This window comes from Vanrija albida, assembly GCF_041260175.1.
Source record: "Vanrija albida strain AlHP1 chromosome Unknown contig_1, whole genome shotgun sequence".
NCBI lineage: Eukaryota > Fungi > Basidiomycota > Tremellomycetes > Trichosporonales > Trichosporonaceae > Vanrija > Vanrija albida.
Window position 1 is genome coordinate 2,050,491 of NW_027191420.1, and position 20,940 is coordinate 2,071,430.

Sequence of the window (20,940 nt, forward strand, 5' to 3'; positions counted from 1 at the left end):
ATAAATGCCACGAAAATAATGGGGCGCGAGGGACCCCATAGTCGGGTGGGATTGGTATTTAACGCCCACTGGTCGAATGTTGCGACCGCTCCTCCCCCCTCGAAACCTCGTTCTCGCCACTGGCAGCCCGCACCACTGCAGCCTCCCACGCCACCAGCGCAACTGAAAGCACCCCTGTGCCCCACCCCGACGCATCCCCCCGCTGGACCAGGCGCACACTGCCCTGCTCTGATCACTGGCCAAGATGTATGTGTGGGAGCTGGAGCGGCGGTCGGGTGGAGACGTCTCCACCCGCCACGCTGGGCCTATCGTGCCATGCTGACTCGTCAAAGGTCCAACAAGATTGTCGTGTGTATCGGACGCTCTGGTGTTGCTGCCTTGCTAACGTGTTGATGCTGCACTTCATCACCATACCACCTCCTTTGCTGCTCTCCATTGCCTCGCCTGCGATTCGCCCACTCGCCTCCTCGCCCACAGCCCCAGATCTACCGTGCCATCATTGACGATGTCATGGCCAACGTCGCGGTAGACTTTGAGGAGTACGGCATGGACGAGGACCTGCTCCCATTACTGCAGCAGGTGCGCGCGGCCCAGCAGCCCCTTATCTTATCACACGGACCGCTGACCAAGCAGAAATGGGAGAGCAAGCTGCTCGAGACGCGCGTCGCCGAGTTTGCGCGTGCGCCGGGTGCGCCCGAGGCGAGCAACGGCGAGGCCGCGAGCAGGCCGGCGCCGGCCCCTGCGCCGCCCGCGGCCGAGAAGCAGCCCGAGGTGGCGGTCAAGAACGAGCCCGAGGACGTGCTGCGCATCCGTGGTGGAGCGGTGCGTGTGCCAGACTTGCAATGCTGACGCCGACGCCAGGCGGACGAGCACCACCCAGTCCCATTGCCAGAACCGCGGGTGGAGCCCAACGCGGCCGGCCTGCTCCCCGGCGACGAGATCATCGACTCTGACCTCGACGACAGCGACGACGAGCTGCGCGACGACGACGAGGGCGAGGACGGCGACGGCGAGATTGACATTGTCTTCTGCGTGTACGACAAGGTCCAGCGCGTCAAGAACAAGTGGAAGACGGTCTTCAAGGACGGCATGGTCCACATCAACGGCCGCGACTACCTTTTCGCAAAGTGCCAGGGGTGGGTTGAAGCCCGCACTGAGCCGGGCTGACAAGCAGCGAGTTTGAGTGGTAGAGCCCGCAATACGATAAGCGACTTGCTGTAGACAATCCAATCCCCTGGTGATACCACCCTGCTCCACTCCCACACTCCACACCCTCCCCCTCCATTAACCTCACCGCACCATAACACTCTCCACACCTCACCCCCACACCTACCCCCACGAACCACCCCCGTGACATCCAAGCCGTGTACCAGTAGAACTCCATGCATTAAGCGTCATTCGCCGTGTCGGGGAGCGGGCCGGCCGCAAACCCATCCACAGATAAGGCCGACTCCCAACCACGGCCACCACAAAGCCCCAGCCCCACCATGACATGTATACTTCTGCATAAGCTTCCTTTGACCGATTATAACAGTCGTCAAGCAACTTCGTGTATATAGTTTTGTCGTGTGTCGTTGTCTACATAGTCGTCATGTCTGGATTATAGGGGTATCTGGATCTGGGTGAATCAAAAAGAGCCATGCGTTTAGATGCCTCCGGTCCACTTCTCGTCAGGCGGCGAGCGAGCAACCTCGATCTTGGCCTTGACATCCTCAATGGCGTACTCGGTCGATGCCGGGATACCCTGGTCGTTCAAGCGCTCGGCCTCCGAGTTTCCGATGCCCAGAGGGTCGTTCGAGAGCCAGACAACAGGCTGAGCCTTCCACATGGCCGGGTTGTCAAAGTCGTGGACAATGCCATCGTCACCAGCAGTCTCGGGGTCCTCCAGGTCGTTGGACGTGACAGTGAGCTTCTCCGAAAGCTGGTTGAGGTTCGTCTGGCTCGAGCTCTGGCCGTTGGCAGAGCGGCCGTACAGGATGGTCTGCCTCTTGAAGCCAATGTGGTCGATCCACGCCTGAGTGACAGCGGTGATAATACCCATAACAACAACGATGGCGCCGCCCGCAAGTCCGACCTTGGAGCGCTTCTCTTGGGCGTCGGTCATAAGGAAGAAGAGACCAGCCAGGCAGATCTCCGTGAAGTAGAGCGCGACAAAGACGGTGCGCATGGCCTTGATGTAGTACAGGCCTCCGGTCTCGAGGTAGCCAGGCTGGTCGGCAGTCCAGATGAGGAGGTACTTGTACGCGGCGTACAGGATGATCATCGTGACCAGACCAAGGACAGTGATGAGGGGCTGGATGACCGAGTAGACAACCGTCACGCAGACGACGAGGCAGTACACGGGTTGGGCCGTGGACCAAAGGAAGGAGCCCAGAGAGAAGGTCTGGCCAAATACCTTGCGAGGCGTGTTGCCGGCCAGGAAGCCACGGAGCTGGTACATGACAAACGGGACGACACGGGCCAGCGACTGGGCAGCACCAGACCAGGACACAACCATGATCCAAGTAAGGAAGAAGGTCGAGGCGCCGGGGAGGCGCGTGGCGAGAATTGAGCAGATTTCCGCCACCGACAGGTTGCCGTTCAGCAGGTCACCAAGCGAGTCGATGATGCCGCCGGAAAGCGTCATGATGAGGAAGGAGTGGATGACCTGGAAAAGCCAGTAGCGGGTGAAAAGCTTGAGCTCGATCTCACTTTGGCGGATCTCGCCTTGCAGCTTGATCCAAAGGCGGAGTACGATAGGCAGAAGCATCATGAGCACCGAGAGCAGGACGGGGGGGAGGATACCCTTGATGATACCAAGAGGCACACTGCGAGATTCGTTAGGCACACACGGCGCAACAGGATGGCAGACTTACGCAGGGATTTCCGTGCAGATCCAACGAAGCCACGAGACATCTTTGCAGAGGGCGTCAAGGTTGGAGATGGTACCAACGAAGGCGACAGGGATCGCCCAGACGATGATGAGGCCAATGGTAAGGGACCACGAGACAATGGTGCGGCCGAGACGCTGCCAGTATCCGATGTTGGTGTTGGACCAGACAATGTCCTCAGGGGGGACATTGATGCTGGTGCGGACCCTGTTGAACGACTTGTTGGACTTGGCGGCGAGGCGCGCAAAGTTGAGGGCATCATCCTGGGTTGCGAAGCGGACAAACGAGACATCGCCCTCCTTGTAGTCGTCCTTGGCACGAAGTTCCTGGAGCTGGTCATCCTGAGAGTGGATGTACTCGGGGAATCCATCAAGGGCGATCTTAGGCTTGAAGAATCCGGGCCTCCACGTGGGCTGCTTCTTGGGAGCAAGGTACTTGTCAAGCAAGGTCGCGCCAGCACGGTCCGTGTCGAGTGTGCCTGAAACACATGAGTGTGTTGATCATGCATGCCGCAATGCCACGACTCACCAAGCTTCTCAGGCGTCTTGCCCTTGCGCTCATTCTTCAGAGCCTTGGAGATGGCCTTTCCGACAGTGCCCTCCAGTCCGTAAATGGCCTTGTCGCGCTTGTTCCAGACCTTCTCGACATCGCCAACCTTCTTGCCGACCCAAACATCTGTGACACCGCCCGCAGACTTGGGGGCGGCGGTGGTTGGGCTGTCAACCGTGACACCGCTGGGTCGGGGGTAGTTGGCATCCGAGCTGGCGGCAACACCAGCGGCGATTTCCTTAATGCCCTCGACGTTGTTGAGGTCCGCAGGAACGTTCATGAGAGCGACGGTACGGCTCTTGAGCTGGGCACGGACCTTGGGCGAACGGAGCCAGGTTTCACGGACGCTCAGGTAGTGGTTGTACTCGTGTACAAGCAGGTACAGAGTCCAAGCTGTTGAGATGAGCTCGTGCCCCAATGCCGATCACTGGATACTCACAGATCAAGATTACGGCCACAATAATGTGAGTAATGAGGCGGAGCTGGGCTGTGTTCGGGATGTTGCCCAAGGTCATCTTTTGAACACCAGACTTGCCCTCGTTGGGCTTGACGACACTATGGGATTGTTAGCACACGTGCTAGGAAGCGCGGGGTACTCACGTGGCCGGCACGAGAGCAGCGATAGCAATGATGGTGTAAGGAATCAACATGTAAACGCCAAAGACCTTGATGTAGCGAATGAAAAAGTAGGCATCGGGGCCGTTGAGCTCGAGAACCTCAAAGTCGTCGAGGCTGAAGACGCGCCTCCACCAGCTAACGGGGTTGTCGGGAAGAGTTTCGGGACGTTCCTCTGCAAGCTTGATATCGGTAGTGCGAGGCTGGAAGACGCGGACGAGGCTCTTGCGGCTGTGGAAGATCAACCAGAAGAGGAGGCAGACGCCGACGGTGATGGCAGCCGTGACCAGTGCCGAGGTGAACTGGCTGGTCGTCGCCGATTGGGCCTTGTCGGCCTGGTCTCCTTCGGCCATGTTGTGTGGTTGATGAGGCGCCGGTCAAGAAGGAGAAGGAAGAAGGGGGCTAGAGAATCGGTCGACCTGTGGAGCACACGTCAATGACTGTCGCCAGCTAGCTGAATGGTGGATGGAGCAACGATGCGAGTGGCAACTAGTGAAAGCAAAGGGGAGGGAAGAGTGAGAGTGGGTGTGAATGGGGTTGGCTTGGGGCTTGGCTTGACTTTACACCGTAGTTTGGTCTTCCTTTGCCCGTGTGCAGGTTGAAAGAAAAAGGCCAAGCTGCGGCGATCTCTTTGGTTCTTGGGTCCGACGCGTGCAGCCGTGATGGGTAATGAGAATGCAGGGGAAGTACGAGGACCGCCGGGGTGTCGGACGGACGCGCGCTGAGGGAAAGGGGCACGCGCTCGAGAGGGAGGGAGGGAGGGGCGTGACGCTCCAACTTACAGTGAGGGACCGTTACACTGCCCAGGCAAGAGAGAGTTTGTTGTCGAGTAGAAGAGTCGTGCGTGTCTCGACGACGACGACAACAACAACAACAAACAGAGGGGTGAGTGTTTTGGAAAAGACGGGGGTGAGACTGAGTGGTGGCGGCGACTACTGTGGTGGGCAGGCTGCGCGAAGGACGAGGACAAGGTCGTTTACGACCAACCGACCATTGAGTTTTAAAAGTAAGTCTCATGGTCCTTCCTTGCCTTGCTAGCTCGGCTCGTTACTGGAGCCTTCCTGCCTGGCGCTCCAGCGGCGGCGGCGTCGGTGGCGGCGACGGTGGCTCGGAGCGTTCGGGTAGGTGGGTGGGTGGATAGGGACTGGGTTGTTGTGACTACATACTACTAGATACGGTGCCTGGCGCAAAGAGGGCAAAGGGAAAAAAGGCACTTTAGCCTCTCGATCAATGCCTCGCAGCGAGTATGGTCTGGTTTCAGAGCAGAGGCAGCAAGCCAGAGGTCAGGGAGAATGGTCATTGTCATTTGGGCAAGGCATGACAGGGAGAGAAGGAATGAGCAGTGGCAGCAGGCAGCAGGCAGCAGTCGCTGCGCGGCGCAGTGCCGGCCAGGGGCCTGGCAGCCAAAGTGTATAGAGGCCGTACGCAAGCCAGATGTGCTTTCCCTGTGCGTGCCGTGCCCCTACCACCAGCCCTGATCAGCGTCACATGTGTCACGGTAAAAGGTGCGTGCCCCGGCAAGGGCTCAACGGCCGGCACGGCCCACGGCGGTGCAAGCGGAAGCAAATCTACCTGCTGGAGCTTAGAATATCTCCTCCTGCGCAGGGTTTTTGCAACCAAACAACGCGCCCGTCGACGTCAGGACAAGGGAAGGGAGACGAGGAGAGCAAGCCCTGACGTCACACCCCCCCCATCCAATCAACATACGCACACCAGAACGACGTAATTACTGGCTGCGCTAAACCGCGCAGCTGCAAGCCCGTGTATTGGAGTGGAATGGGCGGCCTCGGTGAATACACCACCTGCTAATACGACCATGACGCGTTTGCCTCCGGTTCCAAGCCGTAAACACCGCTCTGTGTCCTCATGACGGTCTTCAAAGGTATCATGACGCCGAGGCACTACACCATCGGAGGTCAATGGGAACCGAACGGTGGAGCAGGAGGTACGCGCGCAGCCAGGAAATGCCCGAACCCGAACGGGCTGCTCGCTCCAGGAGAAACAGCCCGGATCCCGAAGGGGGAGAGGGAACGGGCCAACAAGCTTGGGTCATGAGTGGCGACGAGGTCCGTGGGTGGCACATGGCCGCGGTGTTCAAAAGGAAGGGAGGTGGGCATATTTGGTTCCAGGGTGGTGCTGGGTCTGGATGTGGTGGACTCGAGTGTGGGCGAGGCCGCGGAGACAGCAATGAGGACGATACGGCCGTATTCTGAGGAGACGTAGAATAGAGGACAAGCATAGAACACCACCGGCGACTGGGTCCACTGCCCCTTGTTGTTATTGCTTGCCTCATGAGGAAGAGACGACAGTGTGGCGCAGTGGAGGCCCGTGCCACTGCCGAGTTGGCTGCATGGCTGTTGGCGCCATGTCGCCACCCCCGCTTGGCACAAGATCGACTCTGCAAGTGGGTCAGTGCGCTTCTGGCCCCAGACGATCATGCTTCTGCCGTTGGGGTTGAGACGTGCGCCCGCCAGTGGAGGATCCCCCACACTTGGGCTGGCAGAAGCTGTCGGGGATGGATGCACAAGTCGCGTCGATGACCTGTCATTGTCCACCATCCTGGATCATCCTCTCCGCCCTTTCCGCTCTGCCCTAGCGATCAGAACGACCTGACTCCCCTGCGGCCTTCCCTCTCCCTCCCTCCTTTGGGCAAGACGGCTGCTTGACGCAAATTTCTCCAGCACGAAACGGACGCTTGGCCACACCGCCCGCTGCACACTGTTGATTCGGGCGCTGATCGCAGCCTCCCACCTTCTCAGACAGGGGATGCAGCTGGTGACTACCACCGACTGACGGGGCTGTACGAAGCATAGCCGATGAGGACGAGTTGTTGTGTAGATGGGGCACCATTGCTGGCTTGGCAACAAACAGATGACGCTCGTGAGTCGCTGCTGAGCGGGCAAGGACTGAGTGTCGCGCGGATCTTGCCACTGGGCCGAGTCGACGCCCGCAAAGGCAGCCCATAGCCGGCCTTTGATCAGACATATTGTTTACTGGCCAATATTTCAAGTACGCGCAAGTGGAGGTGGCTTAAGTTGTGCGACGGGATCAAAACGCGCTATCAAGAGAGACCCAGTCTGCCCTTTGGCCGTCTCCGTCGTCGTCCACTGTCGAGACTTGGTCGCGACCCTGCCAAGGATGTCACTGCTTCCGCTCCTGGCACTGAGCGCGCAGTCAAAACCCACTGTGCCCTCGACGGCCAAGACTTTGTTCCCAATCCGCACTCTTAGATATCCTATCCAACAACACCCTCGCCGTCTCTGACGCCGCATATCGACAAACGACAGCGACTGGGCAATCCCAGACACCAAGAACACCGTCTTGGCACGCGTCAAAAGTAGCCCCCCCTCCGCCTCCACCAGCCCTTGCCACCCAACTTCACATTCACGGCCGCCGTCCAACTTTTGACAAACTTCCTGCGACAGCGTTCCGGTTCTTATCACCCTCAACCAGTCACGACCGCGGCAGCGACAGTCTCCCACGACAGCCCGCCCTCTCTCCCGTCGTCCGCGGCATGGCTCTGTGCTGCTAGGACTCGTCGACACCAACCGCTCCAACACTCGAGCATTCACTCCATCAGAGCCTTCCTCCATCACTTTCCAAGCACCGCTAGCACAACATGGGGTTCCACCCCTTCGACGTCAATGCCGTGCACCTGGTGTACACCATCCTCGGCGCGTTCACCGTCATCTTCTCCTTGGTCTCGCTCCTCGTCAAGGAAAAGCTCTACCTCGGTGAAGCACCTATCGCGACGGTCGTGGGCATCATCCTCGGGCCGTACGTCCTCAACCTCTTTGACCCATATGCCTGGGGCGGCAAGCACCAGCATGTGACGGACGAGATTACTCTCGAGGTCACCCGTGTAGTCATCGCCATTGGCGTGTTTGCCGTCGGCGTCGAACTGCCAAAGGTGAGGGGGGTGACAAATCACCATGAGAGGGAGGACTGACACCTCCAGGCATACATGAAGCGGCATTGGCGCTCCCTCTTCTTCCTCCTTGGCCCGTGCATGGTGTACGGCTGGCTGGTCTCGGCGGGCTTTATCATGGCCATGATCCCAGGTCTCACCTACCTCTCGTCGCTGGTCATCGCCGCATGCGTGACTCCCACCGACCCCATCCTTGCACAGGCCGTCGTGGGAGGAAAGTTTGCCGACAAGCACGTCCCCACACACATCCGCCACCTCTTGTCCGCCGAGTCGGGCAGCAACGATGGCGCTGCTTTCCCCTTCCTGTACATTGCGCTCTACCTCACGCTTGACAAATCGGCCGGGCACGCCGTCGGCGAGTGGTTCTACGTCACCTGGTAGGTCCCAGCTTGTGTGCTCGCTTGTGTGTTTGCGCCGGCACTGACGCGCTCAGGCTCTACGAGGTTGCGCTTGGCATTGTGCTTGGCGCCCTCCTCGGCTGGGCTGCCCGCAAGGCAATGCAGTTTGGCGAGAAGAAGAAGTGGATCGACCGTCAGTCGTTCGTCGCCCAGTATGTCAGTCTGGCCATCCTGTCGATTGGTAAGTGCTGCGGGGCTAGGACGTGGTGTTGGAATGGTGCTGACAACGCAGGTATCTGCACGCTCCTCGGAAGTGACGATCTCCTTGCAGCGTTTGCGTGCGGCACGGCCTTCGCTTGGGAGTGGGTACTGTGAGGTCGTTTCCTGCTGACCCACCAGTGGATACTTCAACAAGGCCACCGAGGACGCCGTGTTCTCCAACGTCATCGACCTGCTGTTCAACTGCGCTGCGTTCATCTACATCGGGGCGATTATTCCGTTCAAGGACTTTGCCAACAAGGACTTCCATGTGAGCAAAGTGCGTGTACAATGAGACTGACAGACAGCTCTCGGTGTGGCGCCTCATCGTCCTCGCTATTCTCATTCTCCTCTTCCGCCGCATGCCTGTCATCCTGGCGCTGTACAAGTGGATCCCAGACATCAAGAATTTCAGGGAGGCCGTCTTCGTGGGGTGGTTCGGCCCCATGGGCGTCGGCGCCATCTTCATCTCGACCCTCGCCCGCCACCACATTCCGGAGCCAGAGTTCGACGGTGACACAAGTCAGGTCGACCTACTGCAGGAAACCATCGGGCCGATTGTCGCCATGCTGGTGTTAGCGTCGGTGTTGACGCATGGCCTGTCGATTCCGTTCCTCTTGTCTGGCCGCCGTGTGCGCAGCATCACATACACGTGGTCTCGCAATCCGTCGATGGATACCCGTGCGGGCAACGAGCCGGCGTGGACGACACACACCACCCGCATGGAGCCAGGGCAGCAGGTCGTCATCAACCGTGATGATGAGGAGGGCGATGTTGGTCTCGCCCACAACCTGCGGAACCGTCACATCCGTGTCACGACCGATGACGGTATCAAGAGTGACGGCAGTGGTGAAAGCACAAGCTCCAGGACACGCGACGGTAGCGACGGCAACAAGCGCAGCAACGACGACAGCGAGGAGATCGAGTTGGAGCGCCGCGGAACTCCCCCTCTTGCGGCTTATCGCGAGGGCGATGACCTCGTGATTGAGCGCAAGGGCAGGGACGAGGATGTGAGTTGTGCCTGTCGGAGTTTGCTAATCATCTAGGTCCATGTCAGCATTGTCAAGGACGCGTACGACTGCGAGGGCGCGTCGGCGGAGGATGTCAAGCGCGCGGCCCTCGCTGCCGCTCGTCGCGGATCTCCTGCGCCCAGCCGCCACTCGACGAACGCGTCGTCGCCGCGACGTGCTGCAAGCCCGGGCTCGCGCCACTCGACGAATGAGGACTCTGGCGATGAGCACTCGACGAACGCCGGGTCGGACAATGAGGACGATGGCGACGGCTACGTCCGACGCGACAGACCTCAGCCGTACGCGACTGCGCGGGCGCCCTCTCCCGAGGGTTCACCTTCCAAGGTCCACTCGTTCATCCCGGCTAGCCGTCTGCAGGGCAAGCAGAAGCAGGACAAGGAGAGCGGATGGCGTCGTTTCCTGCGTGTGGCGACGACGTCGAGCCAGGCGTCGGGCGTGTCGGCTGCCGAAGAGGGGCGTTCGCGCACTGTGGACCGCGACGACGGCTTCCTGCCGACGCGTGAGCGTGACAACGGCCGGTCGATCACGATCAACGAGCCGATTGTCGAGCATGGCGACCGCGAGCGTGACCACGACCGTGGTTTGCGACTGACGCGCACCGTGTCGCGTGCGATCAGCTTTGCGCCTGAGGCCACGGACAGCTCTGAGACGGCGCCGGGTGTCAACTACGGGGCGTCGAACCCGCGCTTCAAGCGGACGCCTGGGCTTGGGATGTACCGGACGACGTCTGTGCAGTCGGCCGAGGGGTCGGGGTTCAAGGAGCCGTCGCCGCGGTAATGGGGGGGAGGGTGAAGTGTTCGGCGGCAAGTTGTTTGGGCGTCGTGTAGGCGAGTGCAATCGCTAGTATCATCATGTTCTCGCTCTCATCAGTATCATCGCTTCAGGCATCAGTATCATCGCTTCAGGCATCAGTACCATCGCTAGAGGCATCAGTACCATCGCTACAGTCATCATGCATTGATCGTTATCGCGGGGGTGCAGTGCGGCGTGCGGGCGACTGTGCGGGGCGGCGGGGCGGCAGATGACGGACATGGCCGGGCGGGCCGAGGATTATCCGCCGGCCGGGCCGATGCTCGACGACTTAAGAACGGTATGCGACGCGCAACTGCGACGCATCGACGCATCGACGCCTCGACATTCCACTGACCTACCACTGATGGCAGCGCGTCTCAAGCCCGACGGCGCGGCAGCGCTCACCGCAGCGCTAGAGGAGTGGGGGGCAAAAGTGCCGGGGTGCACGCTTGCGCTGGCCTCGGCCTCGGGCCTGCTCTTCAGCAGCGCGGCCGGGCCCTTTGACGTGCTGCACCCCGCGCGTGCCCTCGCAACAGACGACATAATGTGGTTCGCGAGCACGACCAAGCTGCTCACGTCTGTCGGTGGGTGCGGGCCCGCGGTGGCGCTGACGGCAGCCTACCTCCAGCTCGTGGACAAGGGCGTGCTGTCCCTCGACACGGACGTGCGCAGTCTCTCGCCCCAGCTCGACGCCGCCGCGGCACGCATATTCACTGGGCTAAACGCCGCGGGCGAGGCGACGTTCGTGCCCAACGCCAGCCCCGTCCCCCTGCGCGCGCTGCTCAACCAGACGTCCGGGTTCGGTGCCGAGTTTGGCGAGCAGGTGCAGGCGTGGAAGGGCGTCGCGCCGCTGGGTCGCGGCTTTGTCAACTCGTGCAAGATTGTGCGTCGTGGACAGTGCGGTGCTGATGCCAGGACAACCTCGTCCACACCCCGCTCATGTTCGCGCCCGGCAGCACGTTCGAGTACGGCAACTCTGCCGAGTGGCTCGGGCTCATCCTCCCCTCCGTGGCGGGGGTACCGGTGGAAGACTACTTCCAGGAGAACATCCTCCTCCCACTAGGCATGGGGGACACGACGTTCTACCCGTTCGGCGAGGCGCACGAGGGCCGCCTCGTGCCGCTCCGCTTTGGGGGGGAGCGGGGGTACGAGGTGTTGACCGACCAGCTGCCGCTGCTCACCCTGCCGCGGAGGTGCGTCATTCTCTCTCGCGATTTATTGTGGGGGAGAGGCACTGCTGACCCCGCAGCACCGACGCTATCGAGTACCCCGTCGCCGGGGGCGGCATCTACTCCACCAGCGCCGACTACATCAAGCTGCTCTCGCACCTGCTGGCGCACTACGCCTCGCTGTCGGGTGCCGGCGCCCGGCCCGCCGCCCCCCTCCTGTCCGACAGCAGCGTGCGCTCGCTCTTCTCGCGCAGCCTGCCGCCCCCAGCCCTCCCGGCGATGGCGACCGCGCTCGGGCGCTTCATGAACATCGAGGCCTTGGCGCCCGGCGAGGCAGACTGGTCGACAGGCATGGCGCTCTACCTCCCCTCTGATGGGGGGCCGGCGCCGGCCGGCCGCAGCGCCGGCAGCGCGGGCTGGGGAGGGGCCGCCGGCACGACGTACTGGGTCGACCCGGCCCGGGGCGTTGCTGTGGGTCTTGGGAGAGGAAGCGAGCTGACGCCCGCCACAGGCAGTGTTCTCGACGCAGACTATCCCGAGCAGCGCGCCAGAGGTCGTGGCGTTCAAGGAGGCCATGGAGCGGGCCGTGTACGCTGCGCTGGAGTAGGGGGTGTAGGGGGTATGCATAGGGTTGGACGCCGAGCGAGAGAGAGGGAGGGAGGGAGTAATATCCACTGCCTCACGAGCCAAATACTCCCGTGCCACACCGGCCGGTGGTTGCCGTCGCTGTGACGCCACCGACGGACGACGCGCCACCCGCCGCTGCGACGTGCAGCACGCGGGACACATACGCCGCGTCGTCCCTCATCACCATCACATCACCCATCACGCGCCCACCCCACCCACAATGTCCGGCTCTATGGGGGTGTCGACCCTCATCGCGGGCATGTTCCTCACGGGGTGTGCCAACTCTCTCTTGTGAGTCGCGCGAGCGGCGAGCCGCGGCGAGTGTCGTGTGCCCCACGGCCGGAGCGCGGCGCGCACACAACCAGCAACAACAACTCACCCCCCAGGTCAAAGTACCAGGTCAAGCTCTGCGTCGAGGACTGCGCCACGCCCGAGCCAGTCTACTTCGAGCAGCCAGTGTACCAGACCCTCAAGTACGCTCCCCCCTCCCCCTCACCCGCTCACCCGCTCCCGCAGCATGTTCATCGGCGAGTTCCTCTGCGCGCTCCCCCTCCTCTGGGCCTACCTCTCCACGGCGCAGGACAAGGCCGGCCGCCAGAACTACCTCTCGCGCCTGCTCGCGCGCACGCCCGACCAGCCAGAGGGCTACGAGCCCGTGCCTGCCGAGCCGGTGGCCGACGAGCACGACGCCGACGCCGACTCGGACTCGGAGACCGAGCTGCGTGTCGGGCGCCCGCTGCGCGGCTGGGCCGTGTTCTGGATGTGGTTCCCGGCATTCTTTGACAGTGAGTAGAGGCTGGGGGTGGGCTCGGGTGCGGCGGTGATGATGGCGGCTTGCCTGATAGGGAGCCGCTGGGTGCCTGCCGGTGACGGGCAGGCACTCGTTGCACGCTCGAGCTCGCGCTGCGCGCTCGCTCTCGCCCTCGCTGACTCCCCAGTCTGCGGCACCACCCTCATGAACGTCGGCCTCATCCTCTGCCCCGTCTCCATCTACCAGATGTCGCGAGGCGCCCTCGTCCTCTGGGTCGGCGTCCTCAGCGTCATCTTCCTCCGCCACCACCTGTGGCTGTACCAGTGGGCGGCGCTGCTCATCGTGACGCTCGGCGTCGCGCTCGTCGGTCTCGCCGGCACGCTCATCTCCGAGGCGCTCAAGGAGGGCGTGGCGCTGCCCGACATCCCGTCCGACCTCGTGCTCCGCGTCATGACGGTGCACACACGCAGCGACGACGACCCGGCCAAGGTGGCCCTCGGCGTCGGCCTTATCCTCTTTGCGCAGATCTTCACCGCGTCCCAGTACGTCGTCGAGGAGAAGATCATGGCCCACTACTCTATCGAGCCGCTCGCCGCCGTCGCCCTCGAGGGCACGTTTGGCGGCCTGACCACGGCCGCGGCCATGCCCTTCCTCCACCTCGCGTTCCACACAAAGTCGTCGTACTTTGATGTTCCCCGCGGCTGGCGCCAAATCATCAACAACCCGCCCGTCATGTGGGCGTCGCTTGCGATCGCCTGCAGCATCGGCGCGTTCAACTTCTTCGGCCTGAGCGTCACGTCGCGGGTTAGTGCCACGACGCGGTCCACCATCGACACGTGCCGCACGCTGGGTATCTGGATCGTGTCGCTCGCCATCGGCTGGGAGCGCTTGCTGTTCCCGTACAGCCTCATCCAGCTCGCCGGCTTTGGCCTGCTCGTCTACGGCACGTTTGTGTTCAACGGCTTGGTCAAGCCCGTCATCTTCCCGCCTCCGCCAGAGGTGCACCTGCCGCACGAGCCGGAGCTGCACCACTCGGCCGAGCTGCCCGCGAGCATCGAGCACGGGTCGCCGGGCTACGACGCGTAGGGGCGCGGGGGGGTGAAGCGGGTGGAGGGACGTTTGTGAAGACTAGTGGGCGCATGTCTTGTGGCCGTGGCGTGGCGGCGGGGTGGCGGGCGTGTAGCAATTCCTAGCATTGATACAATGAATTGGTAGAGCGTGCAGCGGAGCGGAGCACTCGCACGAGGTTGGGGAGCAGTCGCGCGCGATGGCGCAGAGCAGGACGCGCCGAAACAGCCTTGCACCAGGCCACACGAACAGCACACGCTGCATACAACAAACACGGCGGGCGTCGGCCCTTCAGAGTACAAGTTAAGCCACGGTCAGCGTAATTCGTCACGTCGTCACTTGGACAGCGACTGGAGCGTCAGCATGGCCCAGCGTCCCACGCACAGACTGGTACGTGACGCTGCTGGCCGAGAAGAGGCGGTCGGCATCCGTCGGCTCGGGCTTCTTCTTGTTGCCCTGCGCCGGCGGCTTGAGGTAGTTGTCAAAGCCCTGCGCGTGTCAGCCCCACCACCTGTGCCGCGCCCGCCCCGCAGCCCCCGCCCACCTTGATAATGTTGCCCCCCGACGCGGCCGTCTCGTCGAGGTAGCTGCCCTCAAAGGCCCAGATCGACGCCTCGAGGTTGGCCAGGCTCGTGTCGATGGCGCGCTTGCGCCGCTGCGCGTTCTCGAGCTCGGCGAGCGCCGCTGCCTGCGCCTGCTTTGCGTCTGCTGGTGGGCCTGACTGGGACATGGGGGGTTGCGGGGGAGGGTTAGTCGTTTGTTGTGGCTACGCTCGGAACTGACGTTGTGCGCGCATGTGCGCGGGTGGAGTGATCGCCGCGTCGGTCGGCTGGCACCGCCAACCACGTGGCTGCGACCATACTTGAACTTGTGCAAACTAAAATACCCCCGCTCTTCCTATCCGTCTGCAGCCAGCACCCCCCCGCCACAAGCAACATGACATGCAGATACACCCCCGACGAGAACGACGCACAACGGCACGACGGCGCTACGCGAGACCGACAGGCCCGCTCCGGCCGCCGCCGCCCCCACTCAGAGCATGTGATCCATCATACACGACACCCTAAGGTGCCAACCCAATGCTAGCGCGCTTATGCCTCGATGGCGGCAACAGTCTGGCCAGTCTTGGCGGCAACGTCAAGGTCCTTGGCGCGAGCGACCTCGGACGAGGGGGTCGAGAGGATGATCTCGATGTGGCAGGGGTGGCCCTGGTAGGGGTTGATGCGACCGTGGGCGCGGTAAGTGCGGCGGCGGGTCTTGGGGGCCTGCTGGACGACAACGTTCTTGATGATGAGCTCGTCCGAGGCGAGGTCCTTGGCCTCGGCGTTCGACTCGGCGTTCTTGAGAAGGCGGAGGACGAACTGGACCGACTTGACGGGCCAGCGACCTGGGGGTCGGGTTAGTCTCCCTGCTCAAACCTCGAAATGCCGCCTGCTACCCACCCTTGGTGGTCTTGAACTGCTTGGCCTGGCCAGTGCGGCCAATCGAGCCGTCGAACCGCCTGAAGGGGATGACCTGCTTCTTCTCCTGGACGTCGGCGAGGTACGCGTAGGCCTTGGAGAGCTTCATGCCTGGGGATGGGGGTCAGACGAGTTCAAATCCTCCAACGAATCGTCCTCACCCGAGATGGCGGCGGCGACCTCACGAGTGTTCTTGAAGTGGGTGCGGACATACTCGCCGCGCGCCTTGGCGACTGTAGCAGGTCAGTACTGGCCCCCGTCCTCGCCATCCATCCAAACGCACACTTCTCGGGGTTCGAGTTGACGAGGTGGGCGGAGGCGTAGCGAACCTGTCTGCGTCAGTCTACGTTCTTCTGTCGTCGTCGACGCCGGCGTATCGGGGGTCGGGGGTCGCCGTCGCCGTCGCCGTCGTCGATGTCACCGCGATACCCACCATCTCGGCTGTTTTTTGCTGGATGAAGAGAACAAGTCGTGAGTGTGCAAGTCTAGGTGCAGCCGACCGTCGCTGGGCCCGTGAGCCAGTGCCAGTCAGTCTGGCTCCGCGCCTGCCCAGCGACACCCCCCCGCCAGGCCGCCCACCCAGCCCCGCCAGAAACTTCAGACTTGCGACATTCGACCCGCCCAAATTGGTCCCGCCGAGTGCCACAGTTTACTCGGGATTTGAGCATTTTCCGGCGTTATGTCCCCACGCGGGTGACACGTGGAATGTTAACAGGGGTACTTAAACAAGCGGAACCCACGCCGCGCCGATCGCCATCAGTGGCGTGCCTCGTGCGTGTGCGTCCGTGGCGGGCGCCCGTGGCACCCGTCCCCAGCCCACTTTGCCGTCATCCATACAGCGTTGCGACGACCCCCCAGGGGAACGGGCTCGCGGCGCCTAGTGTGAACTCTGACCGCAGCAGTGCACCACGGGTCAGCCGGCCCTCGGTGGCTACCTGCAGGTCGCCGTCGCCTTGCGTAAGCCCGAGCGAGATCCATTGACGACGGTTTCATCCTGAGACAGCGGGGCGGCGGGAGCCTGTCATCCCTCGTCGTAATTCTCTGCCCGGCGTGGGGGGCGTCCAGCCATCGAGAGCTCCACGCCGCCGTCGTCGAGTCTGGACTGATCCACGACAGGGTGCGGCGCAGCTTGGTTGTGCCGGCTCCTGCGAGGGAAACTGGGAGCGTGGTGCCGTGCACCCAGAAGTGGGGAGTGTGGTGCCGTGCACGCGGAGTGGGCGGAGTGGCGTATTAATTGTGCGAGCGGGGTCTTGGTGGCGATCAGAGTGTGGCGTGGACGAGATGCGCGCTGGGCTCTGGAATGGCGGTGGGCGAGGTGTGTCGGGGAGGAGCTTTGCGCAAGAAGCAGGCGGTAGAGCGCGTTGGAGGCCCCAGCGTGCGCCGTGGTCGATGTCGAGTAGAGGTAATGACAGTTTCACGAGTGCACGAGTGTCCTCGGGACGAAGTGCCATTCCCAGATGCGTGCCAGCAAAGTGCTCGACAAAGGGTCGCACGCACTTCTGCAGCGGAACAGCAGAAGAGGACGAGCACATGCTGGCTGGATGCAGAGAGCAGTGGATGATACTTGTTCCGGGATGCAGCGAGAGGCGGATGCTGCCAGCCGCTGAAGCAAGTACGCATCACCCATCCACAGGGGCAGCACTGGGCCCGCACCAGCCGTCGCTGATGGCGTAGTTAACACCAAGTGGTGTACTGCGGCACCGCCAATCGTACCATTGCCTCTGCGTATGGCGCCGCCTCCGATATCGCTGCCTGGCACGCAGCGTCGCTCGCGTACACGAGCAGCGCGTTGTCTGGAATCCGTCAGGCAGAGATTCATCCCGTTCCACGGGACAATGGATGGAAATTCGCGTCTGGCCCACAAACGTCTAGGCCAGAGCTGGTTCGGCGCGGTGTGGGCGTGTGGCGTGGCGTTATAGATGGGTGACATGACTAGGGTTACTGATCTGTATCAGAGAATGCGAGTTTCAGCGTGCGCCTGTCTTATTCGCATCTATTCTGGTGCAATTGTGCAAAGTTTATTGCATTGACAAGGCGCGTGGCCAGATCGCGACGGGACACCTCTTCGGAACGCCCGACTCCGTGCCCCCCGCCGTGACCGTGCGGCGCAAGAACATCTGTCTCATGTCTCAGTTTCTTCTGCCCACCACACACTATGCGCCACCCCACGCCGCGCAGACACTCGCATACCATCCAGATACAACATCGCCCCAGTATTACGAAGCCACCGCCTCGTGGCGCTCCGGGTCGACCGACTCGGCCTTCTCCTCCTCGTCGGCAGCGTCAACAATGTCGTCCTCGGCCTTGCTCGAGGCCACCTTCTCAATGTTGGCCGACGCCAGCGAGACACGGGGCGAGTGTCGCAGCTCCTCGGGGTTGGTGCTGCGAAGGGGACGGTGCAGGCGGCGGCGGGCGACCATGACTGGCACCGACGACTTTTGCACCAGGTAGTGTGATGTGGATCCGAGAAGGATGCTGTGTGGGTTAGTACCCATCGTGACGGGGTGCCTCACCCCTTGAGCTGGCCAAGACCGCGCGAGCCCACAATAACTAGAGTGGGCTCGAGGAAGTCGATCAGGTCCAAGAGCATATGCCTGGCGTTCTTGGCGTGCAGGGCCTGGCAGGTGACGGTAATGTTGAGGCGGGTGCGGGTAAGGAGCCCAGTAACCTGGCGGACGAGGAGCAGCGCAGTCGTCTGGCGCTGAAACGGTCAGCAAGCCCACCGCACCACTACGTACCTCCTTCTGAACCTTGATCTTGAGAGCTTGGTCTTTGCCCGACCAGTTCTTGGGGTCAACCTTGTCCTCGTTCTCCATGACCGAGATAAGGAAGACCTCGTCACCGTCACGAGCAACCGTGCCAATTGCCCACTCGACGGCGTAGCGACTCTCCTCGGACAAGTCACTGAGGACGACATAGCGGCGCATGCGCTTGCCGCTCTCGTCGAGCGCCGCGTCGGGGTCACCCTGGGTGATGGTGATGGTGCAACGGTCGCGAGCATATGTTGGGCGCGATGTGACCAAGTCGAGGCCCGACTTGAGCGACTTGCGGACCTTTGCAGGCTGCAGGTGCGAAGGCTGGGCGAAGATGGGCTCCTCGGGCACGACGACGTTGGGCCCTTCACCGAGAACATCGTGTTCAACCTCCTCGCCGTAGACGTCAAAGTTCTCGCGGTTGAACTCTTTCTGCTCTGTGCTGCCGTCATCCTTTGCGATGATGCTGTCGTCCTCGTAGAAGGCGTTGGCCTCGGTGTTGCCCTTTGTCTCGTCGTCGAAAAAGTTGTCCTCGTCCCACTCCGAGTCGTCATCGTCGTCATCGTGGTAGTGGTGGTGCTCTGGCTCGCTGTCGTCATGCTCGTCCTCGGTCAAGCCCTCGTTGCCGCTCTCGTCGGGCGACTCGTAGGCCGACACGGCGGGGCGGAACTTGCGTGGTCCACCAGACGTGGACTCGGCGTCCGACTCTGCGCCGATAGAGTCCTTGCGCAGGGCCTGAACCTCGGGGCTCTTGTCCCGTGCACGGCGCTCCTCGCGGGACCGGCGGGCACGGAAGAAGGGGCTCGGCGACCTGGAGCGGCCAGTGCTCGACGTCTTTGTCGACGACGTGCGCCCCAGAGGGCGTGACGGCTGGAGTAACGTCTTGGACGCCGGGTTGGCGCCTGCGTTGGGTCCGCTCGGAGGGTCCTCCACGGCAGGGGTGGGCGGAGTAACAGTGGGTCCGGCGATGGCGGCAGCGCGCATGCCCAGGGCGGCCAGGGCACCGGCCGTTGGCTTGGAGGTGATGGAATGCCTCTTGGGCGGGAGGCCGGGGGACGGAAGCGGGCTGCCGCTGTTGCTCACGGTGCGCCCCAGAGCTGCCATGATAATGTCGTTTGACTGTTGTTCCAAGTCGCGTTCATCGGGAATGACGATTGACAGGGAGACGACAGAGTCCTGCGTCAGTATTGAATCTTCTCTTCCTGCTCCTGGTGCTGCGGGCTGGTCCAGTTCTGGCACTGGCTCGGTCTCTGAGACGTCTTCTTCAACGCCACCACTGTGGCTTGCACACTCGACGTCGACAGAGTCGTTCTGGTGGCCCGAGTCTGAGCTCTCTGGGGTGGAGTTTGCCACCTCGCCCGCGTCGGCGACGTCGGCCGTCCTGCGCTTGTGACGCCAGACGACGCCGGGCGGGACACCAGTAAAGGCGGCAGTGAGGCCGGGGGAGCTTCCCGAGCCTTGAAGCAGGGGGAATCTTGGTGGGAGGTGGAGGAGGGAGTCGAGAGACGATGGACGCATCATGACCGGGGAGGAAGTGTAGGGTTCTTTGGTATCTGGGCTGCTGCTCACCTAGTCGTCGAGTCAGCTCCCGTGTTCACCACCATGCTGCTCGACTCACCTCATCCTTGTCCGCTCGTCCCGAGAAGACTTTAAAGCGCGATACGAAATCCGACAAGGATGGAGGCCAAGTCCACGATCGATGGAGTTTGTTGGTCATGGGTAATGTCGATGCAGGAGCGACATGGGCATGTCGTGCGATGACGGTGCGTGTCAAAGGAGGGGGAGAGGCCGGAGGGGACGGAGGCCAGGCAGAAAGCGACGACGAGGATAGACGAGGGAGAAGATTGTCAGCGAGTGATCCAAACACGTTGTATACGCTCGCTCCCGAGGAGGCGAGGGGGGGGGGGAAGGGAGCACGCCGCCGTCGTTGTCCGTCGTGCGGACGCCGGCCTGTGCACGTTGCCACTCAAAGTTTCCACAGGCTACACCACCCGTGCTCCATGGTGGGCAGCCCAAGTGGTCGAGCACGAGCACGAGCAGCACAGGATCAAGGACAGCGGATGAGGGTGCAGGGCCTGCTGGCGGCCTAACCGCAAGCACAAGACTCACCATACTCTGCGGCCTGCTCGACGTTGTTGTTGTTTCTCTGGCGCGCGTCAGAAGGCTCTCTCAAGGGCGCCGCCGTGACGAGGCTAGACGGGCCAGGCCAGGCGACGACGGGTCAACATGTGAGCAAGCAAGGCGCATGCGCCTGCCGCGCCCTCCTGCCGCGCGCCGCGCCGCCCCACCCGCCCACACACGCCAAAGCACACACCCGACGCCATGGGTGACACTGTCCCTCTGGCCTGTGCGAGGGCAACGCAACGTCATGCCCGAATGGCCATCAGCATCAATCAACTCACAGCGAGCGCAAACTTGGCCGAGCGCTCCGAGATGCCCAGGTCCTTGAGCTTGCTGACCAGGTCGGCCGGCGCGGCGTGCTGCGACGACATTGTAAGTGGGTCGGGCGGTGGATGCACGGGTGGTGGTGGTGGTGTGTGTGGATCGCTTGTTGGTGGACGGCGATGTGGGGTGCTGATGTCGGCGGGTAGGGTGGGGCCGACGGTCGGGCGGGCGGCCGGGCGGGCGGCCTGGCTGGGCTGTGTGTGCTGCGCCTGGCTGGCTGGCTGGCTGGCTGGCTGGGCCACCCACCGGCGGTGCCTGCCTGGCTGCCCTCAGGTTAGACTTATCG

The 20,940-nt window shown here is 62.5% G+C and overlaps 8 protein-coding genes across 8 annotated transcripts; 4 read left to right on the top strand and 4 right to left on the bottom strand.

The window, feature by feature from the left end:
* Positions 1–18: 18 nt before the first annotated feature.
* On the top strand, positions 19–1,167 carry TOA1 (transcription factor IIA subunit alpha; the record flags this gene model as incomplete). Its single annotated transcript, XM_069349494.1, has 3 exons — positions 19–45; positions 478–822; positions 862–1,167. 3 exons carry the CDS (start codon positions 19–21, stop codon positions 1,165–1,167), a joined length of 678 nt encoding a protein of 225 aa, XP_069213038.1.
* A 478-nt stretch (positions 1,168–1,645) lies between these two features.
* PHM7_1 (phosphate metabolism protein 7) lies at positions 1,646–4,387 on the bottom strand (the record flags this gene model as incomplete). Its single annotated transcript, XM_069349495.1, has 5 exons — positions 1,646–2,807; positions 2,856–3,348; positions 3,399–3,812; positions 3,859–3,974; positions 4,020–4,387. The coding sequence occupies 5 exons, from the start codon at positions 4,385–4,387 to the stop codon at positions 1,646–1,648; spliced, it is 2,553 nt and encodes an 850-aa protein (XP_069213039.1).
* Positions 4,388–7,653: 3,266 nt separating this feature from the next.
* Positions 7,654–10,366, top strand: Q8F55_000845 (uncharacterized protein; the record flags this gene model as incomplete). Its single annotated transcript, XM_069349496.1, has 7 exons — positions 7,654–7,944; positions 7,993–8,339; positions 8,396–8,541; positions 8,593–8,662; positions 8,700–8,829; positions 8,867–9,568; positions 9,605–10,366. 7 exons carry the CDS (start codon positions 7,654–7,656, stop codon positions 10,364–10,366), a joined length of 2,448 nt encoding a protein of 815 aa, XP_069213040.1.
* Positions 10,367–10,745: 379 nt separating this feature from the next.
* Positions 10,746–12,157, top strand: Q8F55_000846 (uncharacterized protein; the record flags this gene model as incomplete). Its single annotated transcript, XM_069349497.1, has 5 exons — positions 10,746–10,965; positions 10,999–11,264; positions 11,297–11,574; positions 11,631–12,021; positions 12,062–12,157. The coding sequence occupies 5 exons, from the start codon at positions 10,746–10,748 to the stop codon at positions 12,155–12,157; spliced, it is 1,251 nt and encodes a 416-aa protein (XP_069213041.1).
* Positions 12,158–12,397: 240 nt separating this feature from the next.
* Positions 12,398–14,014, top strand: Q8F55_000847 (uncharacterized protein; the record flags this gene model as incomplete). Its single annotated transcript, XM_069349498.1, has 4 exons — positions 12,398–12,468; positions 12,564–12,650; positions 12,694–12,962; positions 13,116–14,014. The coding sequence occupies 4 exons, from the start codon at positions 12,398–12,400 to the stop codon at positions 14,012–14,014; spliced, it is 1,326 nt and encodes a 441-aa protein (XP_069213042.1).
* Positions 14,015–14,331: 317 nt separating this feature from the next.
* Q8F55_000848 (uncharacterized protein) lies at positions 14,332–14,726 on the bottom strand (the record flags this gene model as incomplete). The annotated part of the gene is made up of 3 exons (XM_069349499.1): positions 14,332–14,346; positions 14,381–14,485; positions 14,541–14,726. The coding sequence occupies 3 exons, from the start codon at positions 14,724–14,726 to the stop codon at positions 14,332–14,334; spliced, it is 306 nt and encodes a 101-aa protein (XP_069213043.1).
* A 361-nt stretch (positions 14,727–15,087) lies between these two features.
* RPL17B (60S ribosomal protein uL22) lies at positions 15,088–15,892 on the bottom strand (the record flags this gene model as incomplete). Its single annotated transcript, XM_069349500.1, has 5 exons — positions 15,088–15,383; positions 15,439–15,567; positions 15,618–15,689; positions 15,740–15,785; positions 15,890–15,892. The coding sequence occupies 5 exons, from the start codon at positions 15,890–15,892 to the stop codon at positions 15,088–15,090; spliced, it is 546 nt and encodes a 181-aa protein (XP_069213044.1).
* A 1,780-nt stretch (positions 15,893–17,672) lies between these two features.
* On the bottom strand, positions 17,673–20,701 carry Q8F55_000850 (uncharacterized protein; the record flags this gene model as incomplete). Its single annotated transcript, XM_069349501.1, has 6 exons — positions 17,673–17,931; positions 17,970–18,157; positions 18,195–19,778; positions 19,828–19,856; positions 20,319–20,355; positions 20,612–20,701. The coding sequence occupies 6 exons, from the start codon at positions 20,699–20,701 to the stop codon at positions 17,673–17,675; spliced, it is 2,187 nt and encodes a 728-aa protein (XP_069213045.1).
* Between the last annotated feature and the right edge of the window lie 239 nt (positions 20,702–20,940).